We start from the raw sequence: 21,494 nt of genomic DNA, 5'->3' as shown, positions 1-21,494 counted from the left end.
TTATTAGCGAGATTAAATAGATTTTTATTTATACAAATATATATTTGAACAAATTCTTAAGGTAGATTTAAATTAGAAACAATGTCAAACGTTACGTTGTCCAGCAACAAGTCCCGCTGACATTAAAGTGCTCTTCCACCATCCGAAGTCACCCTGTGGGAAAGGAAAATTGTAAAGATTTCCTCAAAATAAAAATAGTTGTTTTAAATGTCTTCTCTGCAAACAACAGATAAATATCCTACAAATAAGATGGACATTTTCACTCTCAGTAATTAATAAAATGATCATTGGAACTATTTTTACCCTGGAATATTTGTTTTCTATTGGTTTTTGTCACATCCATTATTGGATAATTTGTAAAGTGGTAGATCAATACAAATCCACCGACTTCTGTGGAGATGAAATGTAAATATGAGAAAACCCAGCACGACATCATCCTCAAAATGACCGAGTCACCTGCACCCCACGCTGACCTTCGGCGGGTGGATAAAAGCCACAGTGGAAAAATAATTATGGGAATCGAGGAGTCTGAACTAAGAAACCTCGAGGGCCGTCCTGTCTGATGGGCTCGCCCGGAGAGCAAGGCAGAGTTCGGGACTGTCCCCTAACATGAGAGCCTTCGGCTTCTGGAAATTGCAGATTTTATTGTGATTTTATTGCTGTTCCCTTTTGTCCACAGTTCCCAGAGCACTGCACCCTTTGGTACAAATAAAATTGGTCAGCAGCGTTTTAGGGCTGATTTGGAGACCAACACTGTGGTATGTTGGCAAAGCTTAGACACGGGAAGGGGAACAGGGAAACAGATTAAAAAATTAGTAGCATCTGACCACAATTTTCTGGATTCGTAGGAAGCCAAAGTATTTTAATTACTGGGCCAGTGACTCTTCACCCATCCAGCTAAGTTTAGAAGGCAAACAAAGATATAAAGAGACTAAAGATAAAATCTGCATCAGGAGATCTACTTTATCTTTTGAAAGAAACGAACTAGATAACTCTTCCAAAGCTTTATGTTGCTAGGCTAGTGTACCTCTAATTTGTGTTCGGTATTGCTCTTTGTTTGTACTTCTCAAGAAGGTGCTCGGATCCGTCCACTATCATTATTATTTTATGCATTTGTATTACGGGAGCTTGCGGGATCTTGGTGCAGCCCAGCTGCTAGGCTCTGCACTAAGGCAGAACAAAAAGTCCCCGACGCAAAGGTATTTTGAAGAGACATTAAAAATGCAATCCCTTATCTGGCGATTTAAACCAGGCGCCAGCAGCAGAGGACAATTTACAGCTGATTGTGTATTTTTCTATGCTTGAATGTCTTGCAAGCATTAGACTTTATTTTCAGACATGCCTAACACTACCTTAATTTGACTAAAAAATCAGTCCCCGATGTCTCAACATGGACACTCAAAATTATGAAGGAGATGCAGTGTTCTAGCGTTTGATGTAATAATAGGTTTCAACAACAAAAAATAGAACTTAGGATATTTTTGTATCTATTTTACACATTTAATGTGAACATAATTTACAGTCTACATAGCAAGTTGTTTGGGTTTTTTTATAAACCTACTGCTTTGCTAGTGCTTTTAGTATGCATTCATTCTGTTATACATTACCTAGAGCTTTCTTCACCTGTCTGAGTTGCAACAGTTCTGTAACAAAAGAATATCCCCCCGGGTAATTACATGAATTTTGAATCCCTTTTGATAGTAGAATATTAATGTTAAAAATTACAAAATAATTTTTGCGTTATACTTTTGATTTGTAATTCATTTAGTCAAACCTATCACTGCAGAAAATGGCAAAGGCACAAAAAGGCATTTGTATTCCTCTAAGGACAATTACAAAGATGTATTTAAGAAGGAGACAACACTTCTTATTTAGTTGAAAAAAATCATCACTGACATCATTACAAAAGCATTTCCAAGGAAACCGGACAAATAATTAAATGATAAGTACCTTCCAGACACTAAATCATTTAAAATCTAAACAAGGCCAGAAAACAATAGAATGCAATTAAATACCGATTTTTTATTTCGTTTGCAGTTATTATGCATATAAAGCAGTACCTTTTGCCCTGAGTACCCCCACTAACTCGCTACGTAAGGTGTCAGTCAGTTGGAATATGAGAATTAAAATCAGGTGCCTGGAATAGTATTTTTTCTAGAGAAATCCTGAACATCTAAACCACACAAATCTCCTTTTGTATAAAGATCTGTACGTATGCAAAACTTCCTGGCCTCTAACCGCTGTGTAGGAAGACAACCCAAAGTATTTTGAACAGTGAAATGAAATTTAAAATGTGGCCTCAGTTGGTAATCTAAGTCCTTAAAAGACAACAAACGTGTAGGTTACTCGATGAAGAAAAAGGGGAGTTGCTTAATTGGAAGTGAAAAGCAGGATTTACTCATTTATCCATTCTTCTAAAAATAGTGATCTGACAGCAAGGGTGCGCTGGCTGTTTCGTGCAGCCCCTATTTAGCTCGGTCCCTCTAGGAATAGCATCTAATCCCAACTGCTGCTCTTACTGCAATTAGCAGGACCAAAGGCTGTTCTGGGGGCTTGAACATTACTCAACCAGAGCCAGTGTTCTTGAAGAGGAGCATTACCTAATTTTCAGTAAAACTAAGTAACATTCTTGTACTTTGAACCTGGAAGGATACTCTTCTGATTTACCAAGCACTCCTTGGTACAAGCACAAATTTAAAAACCTGTGTGATTTTGGGCGTAAGGAGCAGAAGGACTAATGATGGAAGAGGGAGAGATGGGAACTGTGCGAAGAAAGGAGGGGGGGGAAGAGCTCTCAAAAGGTGGGATTTGCAAAAGTGTACGAATGGTGATATAGACACAAAAAAAGGCTCTAGTGCCATCTTTAAGTTTCCTAAATAAGAACATAATCTGAGTCAGTTCTTTCCTTGCGGTTGAAATGGATGAGAAACAGTGGGTTGTCCAAGAAAAAGGAGAAGTTCCTGTGTGCTAAAATTAATGATGTGGGGAAAAAAAGGTGTACAATACTCCCTTGTCTCTTTTACCGGCTGGTTTTAGCCCTCCCGTGCCAGCACACCCTGGGCCAAAGCTACAGCGGTTCTGCTGAGCCTGCCGGGTTGAAGCTGCGCTGCGTGCCAGACTTCCCCAGCGGCCTCCCGCCGCTTCCAACAGCCCGGGCTCAGGTCTTACGGTCTGAGCCCACGTGTCCCCTGACCTTCAAACCAGGTTCTTTTTTTCCAGACCTCTCTCTCTGGCAAGACTTATCGAGATTTAGCTATGGGACTGCCATGAATTCAGTGACCCACGTATCGCAGCTATGCACAGAGTCATCCCAGACACATTAGTACTGTACAAACATTTTCCATCAGACTGCCAAGTAAATCTCTTCATTACAGCTACATCTTGCGCCTGACCCCATTTGTCATTCTCTTTTACTGTTTTTTCACTACAACTGGTGAAAAGCAGCTTGAACGATATGCTTTGCGTGGCACAGAAAATGAAGCAGTGAGACACAGACATCGCTTGCTCATGCTACCGGTTTTAAATTCCCCTGCAGCTTCTGTGCCACGGGACGCTCAGCACGAGCCCTGAGTCACTGAACACGTTTTGGGGCATTGCTGCATCTCAGCAGCATCCCTCCAAACAGAACAGCTGTGACCAATGAAGTCTGTTTAATTCTGTGTGGTCAGTGTTTTCCTAGTGCCATCAAAGCACTTAGCCCTGAAGAGGATGCAGTTACCTCTCCTCCGCTCCGCAGGCGCCCTCTGTCTGAGTGCTGCAGGAATTCAAACGCAATTAAAATCGATTTTAAAACGCCACTGGTCTTTCGTGGTTTCCCCCAGAAGTTGCATGTTGGGGCTATTTACGTTTAATTGGTTATTTAATCTAAGCTGCTACAAGCTTCTTCAATTCCAGTGCTTTAATTAAAACTGATCATTAAATGATACTGACATGAGGTGTCAATGCTTTTCAAAATCTTTTTCCTCAAACAAAACAACTGAAAACAAACGTTTTACAACTCAAACCTAAGTACTTTAAATAAAAAAAGATGCATACGTAGCCACCCAAAAGTTCTGTTAACTAGCAGGCAAATGAACCACCTCAGCATCTATGAAAAGCTTGGTTTTTCACTTAATAATTTTTCTAAGCCATTCAGCTAAAAAATGAAATTTTGAAAGTAGTGATGTAATACATTATCTCACGTTGTTATTCCGAGAGGCGCTGGTAAAGCAAACGTTTCCCATTGCTCACCTCGTATGTTTGGTCTGTTTCCTTGGTGTTCTCTTATCTGCTAATTTAAAAATAGAAGCACAATCATTTTAACATTTAGAGTTACCTGCAGACTGTGTGCTTCACATCCAAGCTATAACTCTGAATGCAAAATATTTTTGTTATAATTTCTTTTAAACTAAATAACACTAGTCAGACTCCTAATACTACACAAATGTTTTCATTCTAAATCATTGCCAGTGGCTACGAAGCAGACAGGAAATACATCGCTATAGTATGTAACTGAACAACTATAGAACAGTTTGGCATATAAAGAGGAACATTCTTTATGACTATTTTCAGCTGGTCTTTCAGCAGTTAAAAATAACATATGCGGGCCGCTGAGATGCTTCAACTCTTCACACTAAACGAGATACAGTTCATTTTATAAGCAATCGTAAAAAGTGAGGTATTTTTTACAAGGCTTAAGAGGTCCACTTTGGAGTTCACACAGAAGGCTTGCACTGCTCATATGCATCCCTAGCAAGTCTTTCTCTAATGCAGATGGAGGAGATCAGGCGCCAGTTTATAATCGGTCTCCCTTTGCTCCATTTTGGGATACAGGGTATTTTTTAACCATTTCTGACGCTTGCCTGGTCCCTACAAACAAATGGCATGAACTCCAATCATGTTTACAATTAATGTCTCTAGGGCTTCCTTCCCTTCCTCTGACCATTTTTCATGTCACAGCAGGATATAGCAAAGCTGTATGGTATAGAGGACATTTAGTCTCATTAAAACACTCAGAATTTTTTAAAAAATACTGACATATTTACCCAGAAATCGGTGCTGTTTCAGTAGCTGGATATCTCGCCAGAAAGTCTCTCAATCTCACTTTGAAAACAAAGCAAAACGCAAACAGATGTGTTACTTGTCAGAATGATTCTCAAGTACAAAGCTGATAAAGACATCAATTTGTCACAGAACTTTAGCTACCAGAAATTGGAAAGATTTATTAATCAAGGGTGAAATTCGCTCTGCCCTTCTAAACCACAAAGCCACATTAGTTTAGCGCAGCTGTATATCATTGTAACCCAATGTAAGATAATTCTCATCCTTACTTTTCATACTCTTCTTTCCTTAATGCCCAACCTAGGAAGAAAAGGAATTTTTTTTGCTACCCAAGCTAAAAGATGAAGCTCTGTTTACCAAACTCACGTAAAACTCACTATTATTTTCCAAGCAGATGGGTTAGAAAGATGGGTACAAATTATTCCACTGATATCTTAATAGACTTTTCTTTCATTTCAGCATGTCTGGCTATGAATGATTTATGTGCTTGACTCCGCAAAATGTCATATACGGTGGTAGTTACTGCGAAACCAGGGCCTAAGACAGCTAGCCTTTCCACACAGATTTCTGCGCAAATTCCCATTGACTTAAAGGGAGGCTTCAATACTTCTCCAAATAAGAATGTTTACCAGGTAAGAATTGAAGTAATGTAAACTGCATTTTGATCCCACCTAGCTTGTTTTATTAGCAGTCAGTTTTATAAGCATACACAATTAATTTCTTCGCATTATTTTCCTTACATGTTTTTGTATTAAAAGATTTTTCATAACAAATGTTTGCTCTTCAATTCAGTTTCTAATTTATGAAATTTTGATGATAAAGAATTTCCTGTTGGGAAATGCTTAGGTGGCTAGGTAGATAATATACCTTTTGTTTTATTATCACAGTCCTGAGTTCTGAGGAAGAGAAACCAGAATGAAAATAGCAACGAGCACAAATATAGAAACACTAACAGCGAAGTCTCTGTACACTAAAGAAACCAAAGGTGTTAAACTGATGTGCGTGATTATTCCCTGAGCAACTGCAAAAAGATGTCATACGACAAACTGCCTACACATTTAAATAAAAATGTAAAACATGCTGCATTTTTTAGCTTTCTATTTTCTGTCTGCAAAGCATCAATTTCGTGGACCTAGGATAGGAAAAAAACATTGTGTTTTGAACGTTAAGATCAGTATCAACTTCGTACATCCTTAACGTCAGCTTTCTTCAGGGCTGATTAAGCGCCTTTTTGAAATACCTATAACTTTGCCTTTTAGTCTTTACGTTGCATGCAGTTCTGAATTACAATATGAAATCGATGCCAAACCAATATAATCTCATGAAGTTAATAAACATTCTGCTTGCACTGACTGTATTTCTGCTATTGCAATATTTATGGCTTTCCAGATGCAAGTGAGAATACAAAAATATCTGACCATTTCAGGGTTAAGGATGTTTTTTTCTTTAACTTACAATAAACGCTGGAATGTACTAGCTACCTGATGGCAGAAATGACAGCAGCTAAGAGATGTTCGCTTATACATGATGTATATATTGCAGAGGGTCGGTATTATACTCACTAAATCACATTGGCAAGCAAACTACAATCAAATCCAAATGCCTTGAGTTAGTCTGTGTGCTCAGACTAAAGGGAAGGATTTTAAGGCTGTTGCCTCCTGTATTATTTCAGAGACACAGCTGCATTTTTCCTCCACCCAGGCCGAGGAATAGTGAAGACACTCAGGCACCTGCTTTTCTTGATACCAAGCGAAAGGATCGCTCTCCCTTTTGTCTTGAATGTCTTGCTGTTATTTACAAACATGAGACAACTTTGGCAAAACAACGCCTTGTCTAAACCTTAACGTGGTATTGCTTTAACATCCACCTTTATAGCAATTTAAAAGCCAAACTTTCTCAACTCACTTTATCGGGGTATTTCTCAGCACTTGACTACAACTGCTTTTTGCGTAGCTGGGATTTCTAAATCCCATTACTCACTAGAAAGGTAAAAGACTGCAGCTTGTAAGGAGAGAAAATATTAGTTATATTCAGCTTAATGTAGCCAGGGAAGATATGACACCTCTGAACAACTCCGTTACGCTACGGTATGAAAAAACTTCACGTCTCATCTCCGTACACAAACTTCAATAGTCTGCGTATCGCTAATGTATTGTGAAGGTCTCCAGGAATGCTTTCATAAATACTACTTACAGACTGGCTGCTGTCTAAAAAGGAAAAGATTTCATGGACAAGCCTCTTTCTCTGATCTTTATTTTTCCTATAAAATAGAAAAATTTTAAGCCACATCCCTATCTCCGTAATGTGTTTTGACGTATATTAAACGTAAATCAAGCAGAACAAAAGATGAACTATAAGCATGGAAGAGTTCCTTTGTGTCAGCTTTTATGAAAAGGTACTTAGAAGATTTGCAAATAGCTTTCATTTTTTATCAACACCTGCTCACCATTTTCTGTATAAAACATGCACGTTAGATGATTACATTTTTATGAACATAATAGCCCTTTTCCACAATTGTCACACTCAGGAATAATCATAGCAGCAGAACAAACAGCACAGAGACCCGCTCTTTGAAAGGTTAGCAAAACAGGTATCAGCTCCAGTCACGCCAGTTACCCCATGAAGGTCAACCGCTGCGCTCCCCATCCCGAGGACGAGAGACGCAGAGGGGGAGCAGCGACACGGCAGCGTCCTCCCCTCCCTCCGCCTGCCCCCCAAAACCCCGGTACCGCTGCGGGTCTTTTCAAGACAAAAATTATTACCATTTTTGCTTGCTTCTGGAAGCCAAGCTGGCTGGCCGCGGGCATGGCCTTCACGACCTCGATGAATAAACACACAGCGAGGCCGGGGTGCTGTGGCCAGGGTTTGCCCACGGGGCGTGCCCGCACCTCGCCCAGGCCCAGACCTTCCCAGAACTGGGTGCCAGCTCGCTTGGCGGGTTATACTGGTGATAAATTACCGGTGAGACAGAACTGCCCTCGTTGCTTTACTACGCACAATATCGAAATGGTACTTTAATGCATCTTTTTTTACCTTCCGTTTGCTGGAAAACAAGACTGACGGCGAGGGTGCCGAAGGGAGGGACCTCCCTTCTTCTTCCAGCACTGACAGAGCGGCAGGGCGCCCCGGTAGTGGGGAGAGGCGGCTCGGTGCCGGCTGGGGGAGAGCAGAGGCGGGCTTAGTCCCAGACGGCTTTCGCCCTCCCAGGACGTTTCCTCCCGCCCGGGTCCCCCCCAGGCCCCTGCGGGGGGCGAAGGGATGAGACCCGGGCGGCTGCAGGATCTCCCCGGGAGGGCTGGGGCCCTGCCCCGCGGCGGGCGCGGAGGTGCCGGCCCGGCTGAGGCCGCTGCCCCGCCGCCTGCCCCACGCCCCGGAGCCGGCAGGGCGGTGGGCGGGAAGCGGGGCCGCGCCGCGGGGCATGCTGGGAGTTGTAGTCCTGCGCCGCGCCCCGCCCCGCCCGCCCTGCCGCTGGCGGACTACAACTCCCAGGCGGGCGGCGGCGGCGCGGAGCCGGGCCGAGCGGAGCGGAGCCGAGATGAACGCGGTGCTGGCCGTCAAGCAGTACGTGTCCAAGATGATCGAGGACAGCGGGCCGGGCATGAAGGTCCTCCTCATGGACCGGGAGACGGTGAGCGGCGGGGCCGGGCCGGGGCGGGGGCCGCTGCCGGGCCGGGTCCGGGGCGGCAGGGCCGAGGCCCGAGGCCCGGGGTGATGGGCGCTGCCGCCTCCCGCCCGCAGACCGGCATCGTCAGCATGGTGTACACGCAGTCCGAGATCCTGCAGAAGGAGGTGTACCTCTTCGAGCGCCTCGACTCCGCCAACAGGGAGGCCATGAAGCACCTGAAGGCCATCTGCTTCCTGCGGCCCACCAAGGTAGGGGTGGTCCTGCCACCCCCCAGCGCTGCCCCTCGCCTCAGCCCCCGCCGGGGCATCGCCCTGCCCGGCCCTTGGCGCCTGCGGTGGGACGGCGGTGGGTGCGCTGTGGGTCGTGATGGGGACGGCGAGGGGGCACGGGGCACTCCAAAGCCTTCTCATTCAACATTTTTTAAATCTCTTCTACCCGGTGCTGTTTTCGTCCAGGAGAACGTGGAGTTGCTCATTCAGGAGCTGCGGAGGCCAAAGTACAGCATCTATTTTATTTGTAAGTATGTCCCGTTCTGTCCAGTGGGTCGGACTTGCCCGTCAGAGACCGACCTGATGTTCGGTAGAAAATGCAGATGTGAGACACTGCGTCCGCTCCCACCGACAGGCCTTTACTAACATGCTAAGAATGTGTGAATTCTAGTTTTTATGCTATTTAGGTCACCAAGTTCTTTTAGCAAAGGGTACATACGTACCAGATAAAATAATTAAACTGAAGCAACTCATAAGAGATCTTTACAAAGCAACACCGTAAATCTGCATTGCTCCGATATGGCTTCTCGCTGAAAATTTCTGGGATTTTAAAGCTTCGTGTTGCTTCATAAACACGGAAGAAGGCTAATGCTAGGGGTAAAGTGCCTTTATTATAAGGAAAGCTGGGATGCACTGGATGAGAGACTGGCCCAAATCTTGAAGGTAGATAATTCAGAGACAGGATTAGGATAGACCTCACATCCCAGCGTTGGACTAAACCTGCTACACCGCATCTTGTAGTGCCTGGTGTATTGGGCAGGTGTTCCTCACATGTCCTTCTCATGCCACAGAATATTCTGTGGTTTTGGAAATTATGCAGAACAACTACAGCCGGTTCTGTGTTGAAGTCTGGTCCTCCAGCACAGGTATCGCTTGCTGAGGTTCTGGGAAATGAGCTGAAGTGGCCTCTAGATGTCATTGCCGCTCTGCAGGAACGCAGCGCCGAGGAGCCGGGCTCCGGGCTGCGAGGGGGACTCTGGTTTGGAGAGGGTGGTGGTGACCTGCTAGCACAGCAATGCTGAGGAGCCCAACAGAGATGTGGCTGTCACTGCGTTCAGCCATTTAATATTACTTGAGTTTTATGCATATAAATCTACTGACTACGACCGGGCTGTACATGGTGTTGCTTAATTGGGCAGATGTTAGCCCAGGGAGAGGTAGGAGAGAGCCAGTACTGCCTTTCCAGCACTGTCCCACGGGGCGTTGAATCCGTCGTTGACCGCTGCCTGCTGATCCAGTGCTGCAGTCACTGGATATCGGCACCAGAGGCAGAGAGTTGGACAGGGAATTAGCCCAGAGTATCCGTGTGAAGTAACTTCTGGATTATAACGTCTGCCTAATCACTGCAGGTGTAAGGTCAAGGGGTCTGCTCCTGCTCCAGGGGAAAATCTGGTCATACTGTTCTGTGGTGGTCTTGTGTGTTACTGTCACTCGCAGAGCCCGACTGTTCTTTCGCTGTTGTTTTCTTTCAGATTTCAGTAACGTGATCAGTAAGAGTGATGTCAAGTCGTTGGCTGAGGCTGATGAACAGGAAGTTGTGGCTGAAGTTCAGGTGAATTTTGAATATTTTAAATAAATCTCCTAATCCAAAAGCACCTGCAGGATGAATATACAAGCTAACAAACTCAGGAGTGGCAGTGATAGGACTCTGTAGTTGAACAGCATGCAGCAGCAGCACTGTGTAACAGTCTCGGATGGAAGAAAAGATAAACGTACCCGTAGGATTAAAAAGTAAAAGACAGAAAAACTCCTGTGTCCCCTGTTTCTCCCTGCCCTCCAGTTGTCAGAGCCGCTGCTGGTTTTGCTGTCATCTGTGTTTCACAAGGCTTCTACATGTTTGTGGTGTTGACGAAGAGCTACATATGTGAAAAACAGGACAAACTGGCAGCGGAGTTGTCAGCGGAAGTGTAGGCATTTGAGAGGTTCGGCACGGAGGAAGGAGAAATGATCAGAGTCAATGAGTTTGTGCATTGCTTAGGATTTTAGTGTTAGTGTGGCTGATGCTGGAACACGTACTCTTGTAGGCTGAATAGGGTTGGCAAGACACGTAACTCTATTTGCTTTCACTTGTTGGCAGGAGTTCTATGGCGATTACATTGCAGTGAATCCACACGTTTTTTCTCTCAACCTCTTGGGCTGCTGCCAGGTATGAAAAAAAGCTCCAGGGCCTTGTTTAATGGTTAATAGAGAGACTAGTAGCCACAACAAGCTGGGTGCGGTGGTGGGCTGCCCAGCAGGCAGACTGCTGCTGAGGGTCCGTAAGGAAGCAGCTGATCCTTACAAGGAATTGGGGAGGGGACGAATGCTGGGGAATCCGGATTGTGGCCTCTGGTGTACCTGCTCCTTCAGTCAAACTGTAGTTTACTGTAAGACTTTAAGACTTAGAAAGAAGACTTTATGTGAGAAGGAGTTTGGGGACGGTGCCTCCACACTAGGTGCAGCCTTTCCTTTCAGGGTCGCAGCTGGGATCCGGCTCAGCTGTCCAGGACAACTCAAGGGCTGACTGCGCTGCTTTTGTCTCTGAAGAAATGCCCCATGATTCGGTACCAGCTCTCTTCTGAGTCGGCAAAGAGGCTTGCTGAATGCGTGAAGGTATGGTGAGAACCTACAGCGATGTGAAAGAAGTTTGGCAATGTACTTAAATTTGGTTTAATTTTTTTACATATTGATGCATTTGAGAGAAATACCCTTTTTCAGTCAATTCTTGTAAATTGTGTCATTTACTTTTTGCATGGCTTCGGACAGCTCACATCTCTCGTCTCTGCCTGCTTCCAACCAAAGAGCAGGTGGAGACCCCTATTTCCTGCGAGTGTCATAAATCGCAGTAGGTTACCCGGTGCCTTTTGAGAGCCGGTATTATTTCTTCATTAGCAGTGTAGACTAAGATAGCAGCACAACTTATTTTTCACCAGCTCTTCACTTTTTGTTCACCTGTATCCAAACTAAGAGGAAACATTTTCTGCGTATACGTAAGATCAAGTGGCTTTTTTTTGCTTTTCTCGACAGCAAGTAATCACTAAAGAGTACGAGCTGTTTGACTTTCGGCGCACTGAGGTTCCTCCTTTACTTCTCATTCTGGACCGGTCTGACGATGCCATCACCCCACTTCTGAACCAGGTGAATCATTTCACGGTTGTGCAAGGGCTGAGATAGGAGTGCGAGTTCTGGAAGCGCACAGAGCCCTGTGGCGGTAGCAGCGAGTCGGAGTTCACACCCTGGCAGGGCATGGTTTATATTTGAAAGGTAAAAAGTATTGCCTCCCGCCCCCATTCTTTTTGAAATCCCTCTTTATCTCGTGGCCTGATTTCTCAGGCTGTTGAGCACGGATTGTGTGTGCTGGCTTCAGTGGCAGATGTAGCCGGCACCCTGGAAAACCAGGCCACTTGCACTTCTGTAAGACGCACTTCACATTTGGAGTCCTCGCGTCTTGGCAGTGTCCTTTCCAAGGGTTTGTCTGTATAGGCTGTTTGAGGGCACACGTACACAGTTATTGAGGGACCTTGCACTGGTGTATTTCTCCCTCTGAGTTATTGATGGGTGGTAGTATTTCCTTATGTAGCTATTATGATTTTCTTTTTCTTTGCTGTGCTGCAGATTTTGGCATCAGTCTGTTTGTCCCCTTCCATTTCTGTTAGACACAGGTCAGTCCGGTGATCAGGCAACGGCTGGAGCTGCAGCCGGGCTACCTCAACAGCAGCCAGCGCGCCCGTAACGCTGGTGGTGTAGGAGCTAGTGGTAATACTTGTATTATCGGAGTGATCTGACAGTCAGAAACCAGCTCACACGTGGTTTGCAGAGTCCAGGACTGCACTTGGCACAGGGCACCAAAAGCATTATCTGCTGTGCGGAGATTTTCTATCCGGAAGAGAGATTCAAATGAATGTAAATGGAGTGTCGGGCATGTCGGTGCTCTGATCAGCTTTCAGTTTTCTCTCTAGATTAATATTAGTCTTCTCAGGATAAATATAGTAACTCACTGATGTGCAGAAACACACACTCCTACTGCTGCCTAAGAAGCAAAGGAGCACGTAGGAAATTGTACAGTTCGTAACTGTGGAACCTCTGCAGCCAAAAATACGTGTCCCTTCACAGCAGGGGAGGGGGAGATAACGGTGGCAAACAGAACTGTTTGAACAGGAATATTAACCCCCATTGCTCTTCGTTTAGAGAGTCGTGTCTTTTGAACGTACCTACAGTAGGCACCCTGGAACAGGGTGGTTTTTCTTTGTGTTTGCACCAGCGCCTCTCACCATGGGATGCCCGTCTGATTATAACAGAAGTAATACTTATTTCTTATTGTAACGTTCTGGCAAAAGTTTGAGGGACGCACGCTTTGAATCCGCTGTGTGTTACTAGAGGAATATAAATTGGCTTTGTTTGAGTTCAGCTTGAAATCCATTCATCTTCCAATGCTGTTTATTATCTTACTAAGGTCATCGTTTGCTTTTCTCTTTCACCATCCTTGTTAGTGGACGTACCAGGCTATGGTTCACGAATTGCTGGGGATTAACAACAACCGCATCGACCTCTCTCGGGTACCGGGGATAAGCAAGGATCTCCGAGAGGTGGTCCTGTCTGCCGAGAACGACGAGTTCTACGCCAACGTAGGTATCTCAGTGGGGATCTTCATGAGTAGATGAATTTGGGGATCAGGTTCCATTCTTTGTTTTGCCACGTGAAAGGAACTTTCCAATGACTTTGAGCATCGGGGTGGTGCTGATGTACTGTACAGCTTATGCAAGTGGTGAAAATCAATGTGTAATGCAAGCAGCATCTGACATGAAATAATGTGTCCATTTTATCGTTTTATTTCAAACCCGGACCAGTGGCAGAGCTGCTTGCTCAAGCTTGGGTCTCAGGGAGACAATGTGCAATGGCACTTCAGTGTTTTGGACACAGAGTGCCACTTTGTTCCAGTGGCATCAAGACTCGTGTTAGAACGGCTTTCTCTCAGATCCCTGTCTTGTTCCGTGCAGAACATGTACCTGAACTTTGCAGAGATTGGCAGTAACATCAAGAATCTTATGGAGGATTTCCAGAGGAGGAAACCTAAGGAGCAGCAGAAGCTGGAATCCATAGCAGATATGAAGGTACAAACAATCTACACGTAACTGACTGGGCTTTTTAAATCCCATCCATTTGTGCAGATCAGTGCTGTCTGTACACTGACAGTCCCCACTATCAGTACCAACGGTTCAGATCTCTGTGGCGTGCTACTTTTGTGGAGCGGGAACCTCCTTTCTGCACTGCGTTCGTTACGATGGTTGTTTACTGAAGGCTAGACACTTTGATAGGCCATCCTGCACCACTGCAGTGTGGTCACAAGCTTGCTTGTTCTGACTGCGCTCTAAGCTGCTGCTTAGAGCTTGCTGGAATCCCGAAGCCCTACAATTGAATCGGTAAGCTCTGGTTTAAGTACTTCGCTTACTGCAATATGGCTGTGTGGACTTTATATCTGAGCTGGGTCACTTGGCAACAGCTCAGAGCACAGGCTATTAATTCAGTCACTGCTCAAGATTTAAAGAATCCTGGCGACGTCTTTCAAGATACTTTCCATATCCTTTTATTTTAAGAGTAAATAAGAAGTACATCCCTTCCAAAATTCTTCTTGTAGTTGGAGAAATCCTGTGGGCTCCTGGGACTGAGGTGCCCAATCATCCGTACACCCACACTGGTCTTGCTTATATTGATGCAAAGTAGCTTATACAACTTATTGCTGGGTTGCACACATCCACTGCCTCTTGCCGTCTCTTGCTTTTCTTTCTAAGAACTGGTTGCTTTGGTTTCCTCATTGCAGGCGTTTGTGGAGAATTACCCGCAGTTCAAGAAGATGTCAGGCACGGTATCGAAGCACGTGACGGTGGTGGGAGAGCTCTCTCGCCTGGTTGGTGAGCGGAACCTGCTGGAGGTGTCTGAAGTGGAGCAGGAACTGGCCTGCCAGAATGACCATTCCAGCGCTCTCCAGGTACCTCGGGCCCAAAACCTAACCTTGGTCCTTTGTCTGAATCTAGATGGTGTGATCCTGTAACTCCCCTGTTGATGGAAGTTTGATACTGAAAGTCAGCGGGAGTTCTGCAGGCAGATATCCTGCAGGGTTGGGACATGAGATGTTAGAATTACTCTTCTCCTCCCCATTCAGTTCAGATGGGGATGAATCATAGTTAATAACTGGCTTGAGAAGCATCCTTGCAAATTCCGTCTTTACATTTCACAATACAACATTCCTTCATTATATGCAGTCAGTTGGCTTCTGGCAAGCTGCCTGTGCAGGCACCCGTTAAAAAAAAAAAAAACTGGATCCCCGTGCAGAAGCTTGTTGTATTTGTTGGGGAGGAGAAGAAATGGAATCCATGAAATTGTCTGAACCAGACTATTCATTGAGGTGCTGGCTTTTACCTTTTTTTTTTTAAATAAAAAACAGTGGAAAGCCTTTTAGATAAAAGATTTCTTTGGCAAAGAGGACTGAAAAAGCCTAACAGAGACTTCTGTTATAGCTGAGTATAGGCTGAAGTTTTGACCCCGTGCCGGCTTGTTGGATTCCATGACCTGACCTAGTATCTGACAGTATGTCAATAGTGATGAATTGTGGCTGCTGACTCGTCAGAGAAAATAGCAGTATTGTTGACTGTGATTGTAGTATAGCAGAGTTCAACCAGCGACTCAGCATTAGAAAACGATTTCTTCATTTTTTATAGCTAAGGTAGAAGTTACACCATATAATGGACTCCTTTACCCAATACTGGAGAAGCAATTTGACTAGAAATTAAAGATAAGCATCTTCAAGAGATTTGAAATACATGTCGTCTTTGCCTCTGTTATTCTGTGCTCCAAGTGGGTGGTTAGGGGATAATATTAGACTCTTCAAGTACTGTAATCTATTACCAGATCCTGAGCTGATGTGAATCAGTATAGGCCTGTTGAAGTCATCGCAGTTATACAGATTGGTGAGCATATAGATATGATTCGATAGCTTATATTTGGTGGAATTTAGATGACTAAGTATTGAAGTGGGAATGTAGCCATAAAATGCAATTGCTGAAAACAGCCTCTGAGGTTCTCTTGCTATATCATTGTTTCTAGATCAAGCTTTTGCAGTTTAAAAGTCAAATATTTGAGTTCTGATCCGTCAGCCCATCGTGTCTGTGCTGTGATCTGTTATTTCTGATATTAACACAGTACAGAGCGTTAGTGTTGAAACTTGGGTGCTTGGCATTGGAGACCATTTTGGAAAATCTTGGTCTACTCTTCTGTCTTTAAGTTATCTCAGATTCGTTGAAGAAAGGGATGATGTGAACTTCTGGTGATGACGCCGTTGCATTACCAGCTCTACGGTTAAGAGAGTATGTGGCAGTGCTGGAAACTGGACAGAGACGCAGGCAGGTCAGCCCCCACCGAGTGCCACACTGTCATGGCAGGGAGTTCACCTTGCTGCTAATTCAGGCCTCAGTCTGCACTAACTAGGTATTTCTGCAGTTTCTAAAGCAGAAAAGCTGCCTGCAGTTTGATTACAGCCGCATGCCTAAAGGGCTCTATTGTATTTCTAACAACTGAGACCAACTGGAAAACATGTAGCAGCTAGGAAATAAATGGAAAACTATGGAACTGGTATCTTTCTACATGAGAGATCAGTATCTCTTTAGCTGCACTGCCCCAGGCTGTTCCCTGTTGCAGTCTTCTAATGGCAGTGAAGGGGCAAGGCCACAGAAACAATGAAGAATAAGCCAGTGCGTGAAATAAAGGCAGAATTGTTCTCCCCCTGATGTAACTTCAGTAATTGTTAATTTTTCAGTGGCCTAGGGCCCCTGAGTACAGTACATTTTGGTTATTCTTCCCCTGGTCTCTTATTAATCCTGACATAGTACATGAGCCTTGAGAGATGAATGGGAGGTTTTGAATCCCATCTCCTTAGATGGACAATAGCTTTTCTGTTTTACACACTTCCCGCTTATATAGGCATTGCCACTGCGCTGCCAGCACAGGATCAAAAATCTTGCAAGCAAACATCTCCGTGGGACTCTGTCCCTACCCTCACAGGTGAATTCCTGACCTTACCAAGGTTAATGGTAAAACTCCTGTTGATCCTCCTCAAAGCCAGGGTTTTACCCTGTATTTTTGTAACTAGTCTGCATCAGTCAAACAAATTACAGCAAATATAGCTGAATCAGCATGGTAAATAACAACAGTTTCACAACACTGTTTCGCAGCTGTTCACTGAATGTTTCCGTGTTGCCTACCTGTATTGGGAGGGTGGGAGAATCTTGCAAAGATGTGCTGGGATTTTTGGAGTGTTTGAAGGTCATGTACGCTTACAGAGTGGAAAAAATCCTAACTGGTTCCGTCCCTCTCTTGGAACTGCCATTTCTGCAACTGGCAGTTCTGCCATTTCTGTAAAACTGGCAGTTCTTCTGCTCCCAGCTCTGCATTTAAGCTAATACAGGCTGATTGTTTTGCTTTAATGTTCAGCACAGGGAGAATTTCAGACTTTGCTGTGTCCTAAAGCAGCTGTCCAGCCCTAACCAGATGTCTGCAAACACATCTGGTAGTTGATGCCTGTTCTTTGAGCTCCATCTCAAAGCTGGGAGTTAAGAAGCTTATTGCTCCCACTGCTCACCTAAGCTACCAGCTTGGCTCTGGTGTTTGTTCTGTTAACTCCATTATCTCAGCTCTGTGACTCGACACAATGACTGAGAGGTTGCAGAGAGGAAATAAGGGCTTTTTTTGTAATGAGAAGGAGTAGCACTTATACGGCCAATTGTCAACTTACACAAACAATTATATCCTGCCTGCAATCCCTGGCGGGTAAATGGCATGCACCGGGGGTTCTGAAACTTTTCTGGAAAGGATCTGTACTCTAGCAGGCAGCCTCTTTGGGGCATGCACCCTTAATATTTACGGTATTGTGTTCAGTTCAGCAGAAGTAATGATCTGCATGTTAGAAGTAATAACTGTAGATTTCTGTATTTACCTCCAGTGCTGTAGTCCTTCTCTTCCTCTTCATGCTTTAATTCCTTTCCTCTTTTGCTTCCAAATGCTTGATACTTGCTCCTCCAGTTCTCACATCCAAAGTTTATCTGAGACTTCGATCTTCTGCCCCGCACCTTCCAAAAGAAAACAGAATCTGTGTTACTGTCCTAGCTCTTTTTTCTTGACAGTCCACATTACGATGGAACCTGTGGGCCAGTTCTGGCTCTACTCTAGCTGGAAAGGGAAGGGCAGAGGTTAAAGGTTTCTGTAAGTGCCTGCTGATGCCTCCCTTCAGGGGAGGCATACGGCAACCTGAGCGCACCCCGCAGCGTGTTATGGAGAGTTAAGAATGGACAACAGAATTGGGTTATGAATTCCCAGGCTCATGAAGAGACCCAAAAGCAACCTGTAGTCCATTGTACTCTAATAAATCTAACCACAGAGCACATAAGCTGGGCTCTGTTGCTTATGACACAATTTAATTCTCTTGCATTCCTCCTGCATGCAATTTTGTTGCTAGGCAGTGGGCTTGATATTAGTCTGATTTAATGTCCTTTGAAGGCCTCTCCATTAATACTGCTCTCTATCTTGTTGCAGAACGTGCGTCGCCTCCTGCAGAACCCCAAGGTGACAGAGCTTGACGCTGCCCGGCTGGTGATGCTTTATGCCCTGCACTACGAGCGGCACAGCAGCAATAGCCTGCCAGGGCTGATGACAGAGCTGAAGAACAGGGGGGTGTCAGAGAAATACCGGAAGGTAATTGCAGCATTTCTCCTCCAGCTGGATGAACGAGCGGGACAGGAGGGCACAGAGGTGGAAAATCATTGTTAATTGGTGTAAAGCTTGCCCGCTTTAGTTTAGCACAATGCTTTTTCGTTGAATTGCACCGCACCTTGCGAAAAGAACCCTGAGCTTGGCTGGGGCCTGCAGGTGTTACTTTAAAAGGCATAACTAATCACTTAATTTCCATTTCCCAAATTAGTGATATTATGAAGGATTGAATAAAGCAGAGATGGCAGGCATGCCAGGAGTCTGCTAGGACGGGTGTGTGGCATGTAGAGGGGGCCTGGGACATGCTTCCTTTCTCCTTCCCCTCTTCCCCCCCACCCCTTTTCCCCCAGCTCCTGCTGAATAGGCAGGAGTTGCAGCAAAGGACTTTTGGAGACTGTAAAAGGAGCTTGGCTGGGAGGGAGAGCGTGGCAGTGCTTGGCAAATGTAGCGAGCAGCTGGAGAGGAGGTGGAGAAGCAGGATGATGTCACATTGTATGGAAGATCTGCTATCACTGCAGCGGACTGTGGAAATGAAAGCCTTTCCCCTTATGCAGGCAGTGTCACAGCAGACTGACTTGCTGGGTGGATATGGGGAATACTTCTTCTCTTCCCCCTTGCCTCTCTCTGTGCTGCATTATCTGCTTGGGATCGATCTCCCTGACTCCTTGGTCATCATTCCGGTACCTCCATTGAGCCTAAATAGGCAAAAACTGCCTGGAAGCTGGTTTCCCAGGTTAATAGGATTCTGGTTTTGCCTTTCTCTGTACAGCTAGTGTCTGCTGTTGTGGAGTATGGAGGGAAACGGGTCCGGGGCAGCGACCTGTTCAGTCCCAAGGATGCTGTAGCCATCACCAAACAGTTCCTCAAAGGACTGAAGGTACGGATCTGCCACAGATGAAATAATGACAATTTTAGTCAAAATCACAGTCACGGAGCAGGACTCGCATGCAGTGCAATGCCACGTGTCATGGATTTCAGAGATTTAATAGTAAGTGCACTGGGCTTTGAGGGCATAATTCTCATTGAAGACAACAGGAGTTAGTTGCTGAAAAGCCTCTCTAAATCTGGACTTCAGTGGTTAACACTTGATGTATCCATCAGATGATGATGCTCCTTTTATGTGCCTTTGCGGATCTTCTCTCTTAGCTTGCTGCCCTGCTGTATTAATTCATAACAAGAGCTTCTCTTGCACTGTAGGGTGTTGAGAATGTGTATACGCAACACCAGCCTCTCCTTCAAGAAACACTAGATCAGCTCATCAAAGGAAAACTCAAGGACAGCCAGTACCCCTACCTGGGTCCCAACACTCTCCGTGACAGGTATGTGGGGCCTTTCAGGGCAGAGCTCGGAACTGAAATATATCTGCTCCTCCCAGTGCTGCCACTCGCTTTGTTGTTTGCCTGTAAATGAACAAAACTTAGGCTTGGCAGAGAAATGTCTTGATTATGTAGGTCTTTCTTGTATTCTCAAGTAGGTGCCCTGGAGAGGGCTATTAAGACTGAAATACAGTTGTCTTTTCTTGCTGGCCAAGATGTGACATTCCCATTGTAAGGGCTCAGGTAAAGGATAAAGCCATTGCACCAAGCTGCCAGGATGCTCACATGATGGATTTCAACATGCCCCCTAACTTCACTCCATGCCATCTGGCGTTTATTTGTAGAGTACCAAAAATAGTCCAACTGCAAGCTCTCCCTTCTGAGCCAGTTACTATTCCTGATGAGAATGGGATCTTGCTGAATATGGCTAATAACTGTAATTGAAAAGAACTCTGGCTGCCTGGTTCTAGCTGACTTTGCTGGAGCTAAGCTAATCTGTTGTCAATGAAGTCATTAAAGGTAAATACTGGCCTCAGAGTGAGGGCACTGAACCATTAGAGAGAAGACGACAAGTCCTCCTCTAACGGCATTCTGTACAAATCACTCCTCTCTTTGGTACCACAGTTTCCTTTCTGTAAATTAAGTTAAGCCTCGCAGCGTGCTGGTCGGGCATTTCTTGTTCCTTCTAGTGGCAGTCTCCTTTGAGGAGAAGAGCCTGCTGTTGCCTTGCTTGCTTTGGGTGATCCATGATAAGGTCATCACAGCAATTCTCTGAATCTTCTCCAATGTTTGTTAAATGCCCCGGGGTTCTGTGGAAGATGTTTTACTTGCAGCATTAGAACAATCGTCATTCCCTTCACACGCTGCGTATTATTGGTTTTTATCAGCAACTGCCACATTTTTAGTGAAGCAGAAAATAAATTCAAGGTAGTAATTCTCATCAAACGAGGTGGCTGTTGCAGGGCGGTTTGGGTTAAGTGAAAACCACAGACTCAGTTGGAGCAGGAGAGAAGACGACTTGGGGGCCAGCGTTCAGCAGCGTCAGGCGGGAGGGAGGGGCAGAAGCATGTCAAAGAGCGAGCATTCATGTCTGGCTCTCTTTGAGAGGCGCACGCACACTGCTTTTCCTCCTCAGCCCTGCCTTGGGGCATTTCGATCCATCTGATGAAAGCAAAAATGTAGCAGGGAGGCATCCGAATTCCATGTCAGGCTGACAGCAGGGGACATTAATCATTTTATTTATGAATAAGAAAAAATTATAGTCATACAAGAGACAATTCATTTGTGCATGTCCCTGGTAGACCAAAAAAAAATCTGCCTTGCTCCAGATTTTCTTTTTAAAATAAAATGGTGGATTTTGGTTAGGGTGGATGGGTGGTTTTAATAGGTGTGAAATATCAAGGCCTCTAGCAATAAATGCTAGCCTCTCTGTCCTTGAAACCAGCCCTCGACTGAGATGGATTTCAGCCCAACAAAAAGAGGTTGACAGATGCGGTTTGTGGTACATCC

The 21,494-nt window shown here is 44.9% G+C and overlaps 1 protein-coding gene and 1 long non-coding RNA gene across 8 annotated transcripts in view; one reads left to right on the top strand and one right to left on the bottom strand.

Moving 5' to 3' along the window:
* LOC142073562 (uncharacterized) lies at window positions 1-8,424 on the bottom strand. The gene is made up of 5 exons (XR_012670423.1): window positions 8,074-8,424; window positions 5,025-5,082; window positions 4,231-4,270; window positions 1,608-1,643; window positions 1-153 (listed from the first exon to the last, which is right to left on the bottom strand). It is a non-coding gene; the product is annotated as an uncharacterized LOC142073562 (long non-coding RNA).
* Window positions 8,425-8,489: 65 nt separating this feature from the next.
* VPS45 (vacuolar protein sorting 45 homolog) overlaps window positions 8,490-21,494 on the top strand; it is a 29,066-nt gene continuing 16,061 nt past the window's right edge. For 3 of the 7 annotated variants that reach the window (XM_075175969.1, XM_075175970.1, XM_075175973.1), the window contains exons 1-13: window positions 8,503-8,668; window positions 8,779-8,913; window positions 9,121-9,181; window positions 10,407-10,486; window positions 11,012-11,080; window positions 11,389-11,526; window positions 11,941-12,051; window positions 13,404-13,538; window positions 13,911-14,024; window positions 14,732-14,899; window positions 18,496-18,654; window positions 19,439-19,546; window positions 19,867-19,988. In XM_075175969.1, coding sequence (XP_075032070.1) covers window positions 8,576-8,668; window positions 8,779-8,913; window positions 9,121-9,181; window positions 10,407-10,486; window positions 11,012-11,080; window positions 11,389-11,526; window positions 11,941-12,051; window positions 13,404-13,538; window positions 13,911-14,024; window positions 14,732-14,899; window positions 18,496-18,654; window positions 19,439-19,546; window positions 19,867-19,988 — 1,493 coding nt within the window. In that variant the 5' untranslated portion in view covers window positions 8,503-8,575. Of the gene's footprint in view, window positions 8,669-8,778; window positions 8,914-9,120; window positions 9,182-10,406; window positions 10,487-11,011; window positions 11,081-11,388; window positions 11,527-11,940; window positions 12,052-13,403; window positions 13,539-13,910; window positions 14,025-14,731; window positions 14,900-18,495; window positions 18,655-19,438; window positions 19,547-19,866; window positions 19,989-20,674; window positions 21,017-21,494 lie in introns of those variants that run through there. The other 4 variants (XM_075175975.1, XM_075175971.1, XM_075175968.1 and 1 more) reach the window with 4 other exon arrangements.

This window comes from Calonectris borealis, chromosome 29 (genome assembly GCF_964195595.1).
Source record: "Calonectris borealis chromosome 29, bCalBor7.hap1.2, whole genome shotgun sequence".
Lineage (NCBI taxonomy): Eukaryota > Metazoa > Chordata > Aves > Procellariiformes > Procellariidae > Calonectris > Calonectris borealis.
Note: the sequence above shows the minus strand (reverse complement) of the source record. Positions and strands in the feature narration are given on the sequence as shown.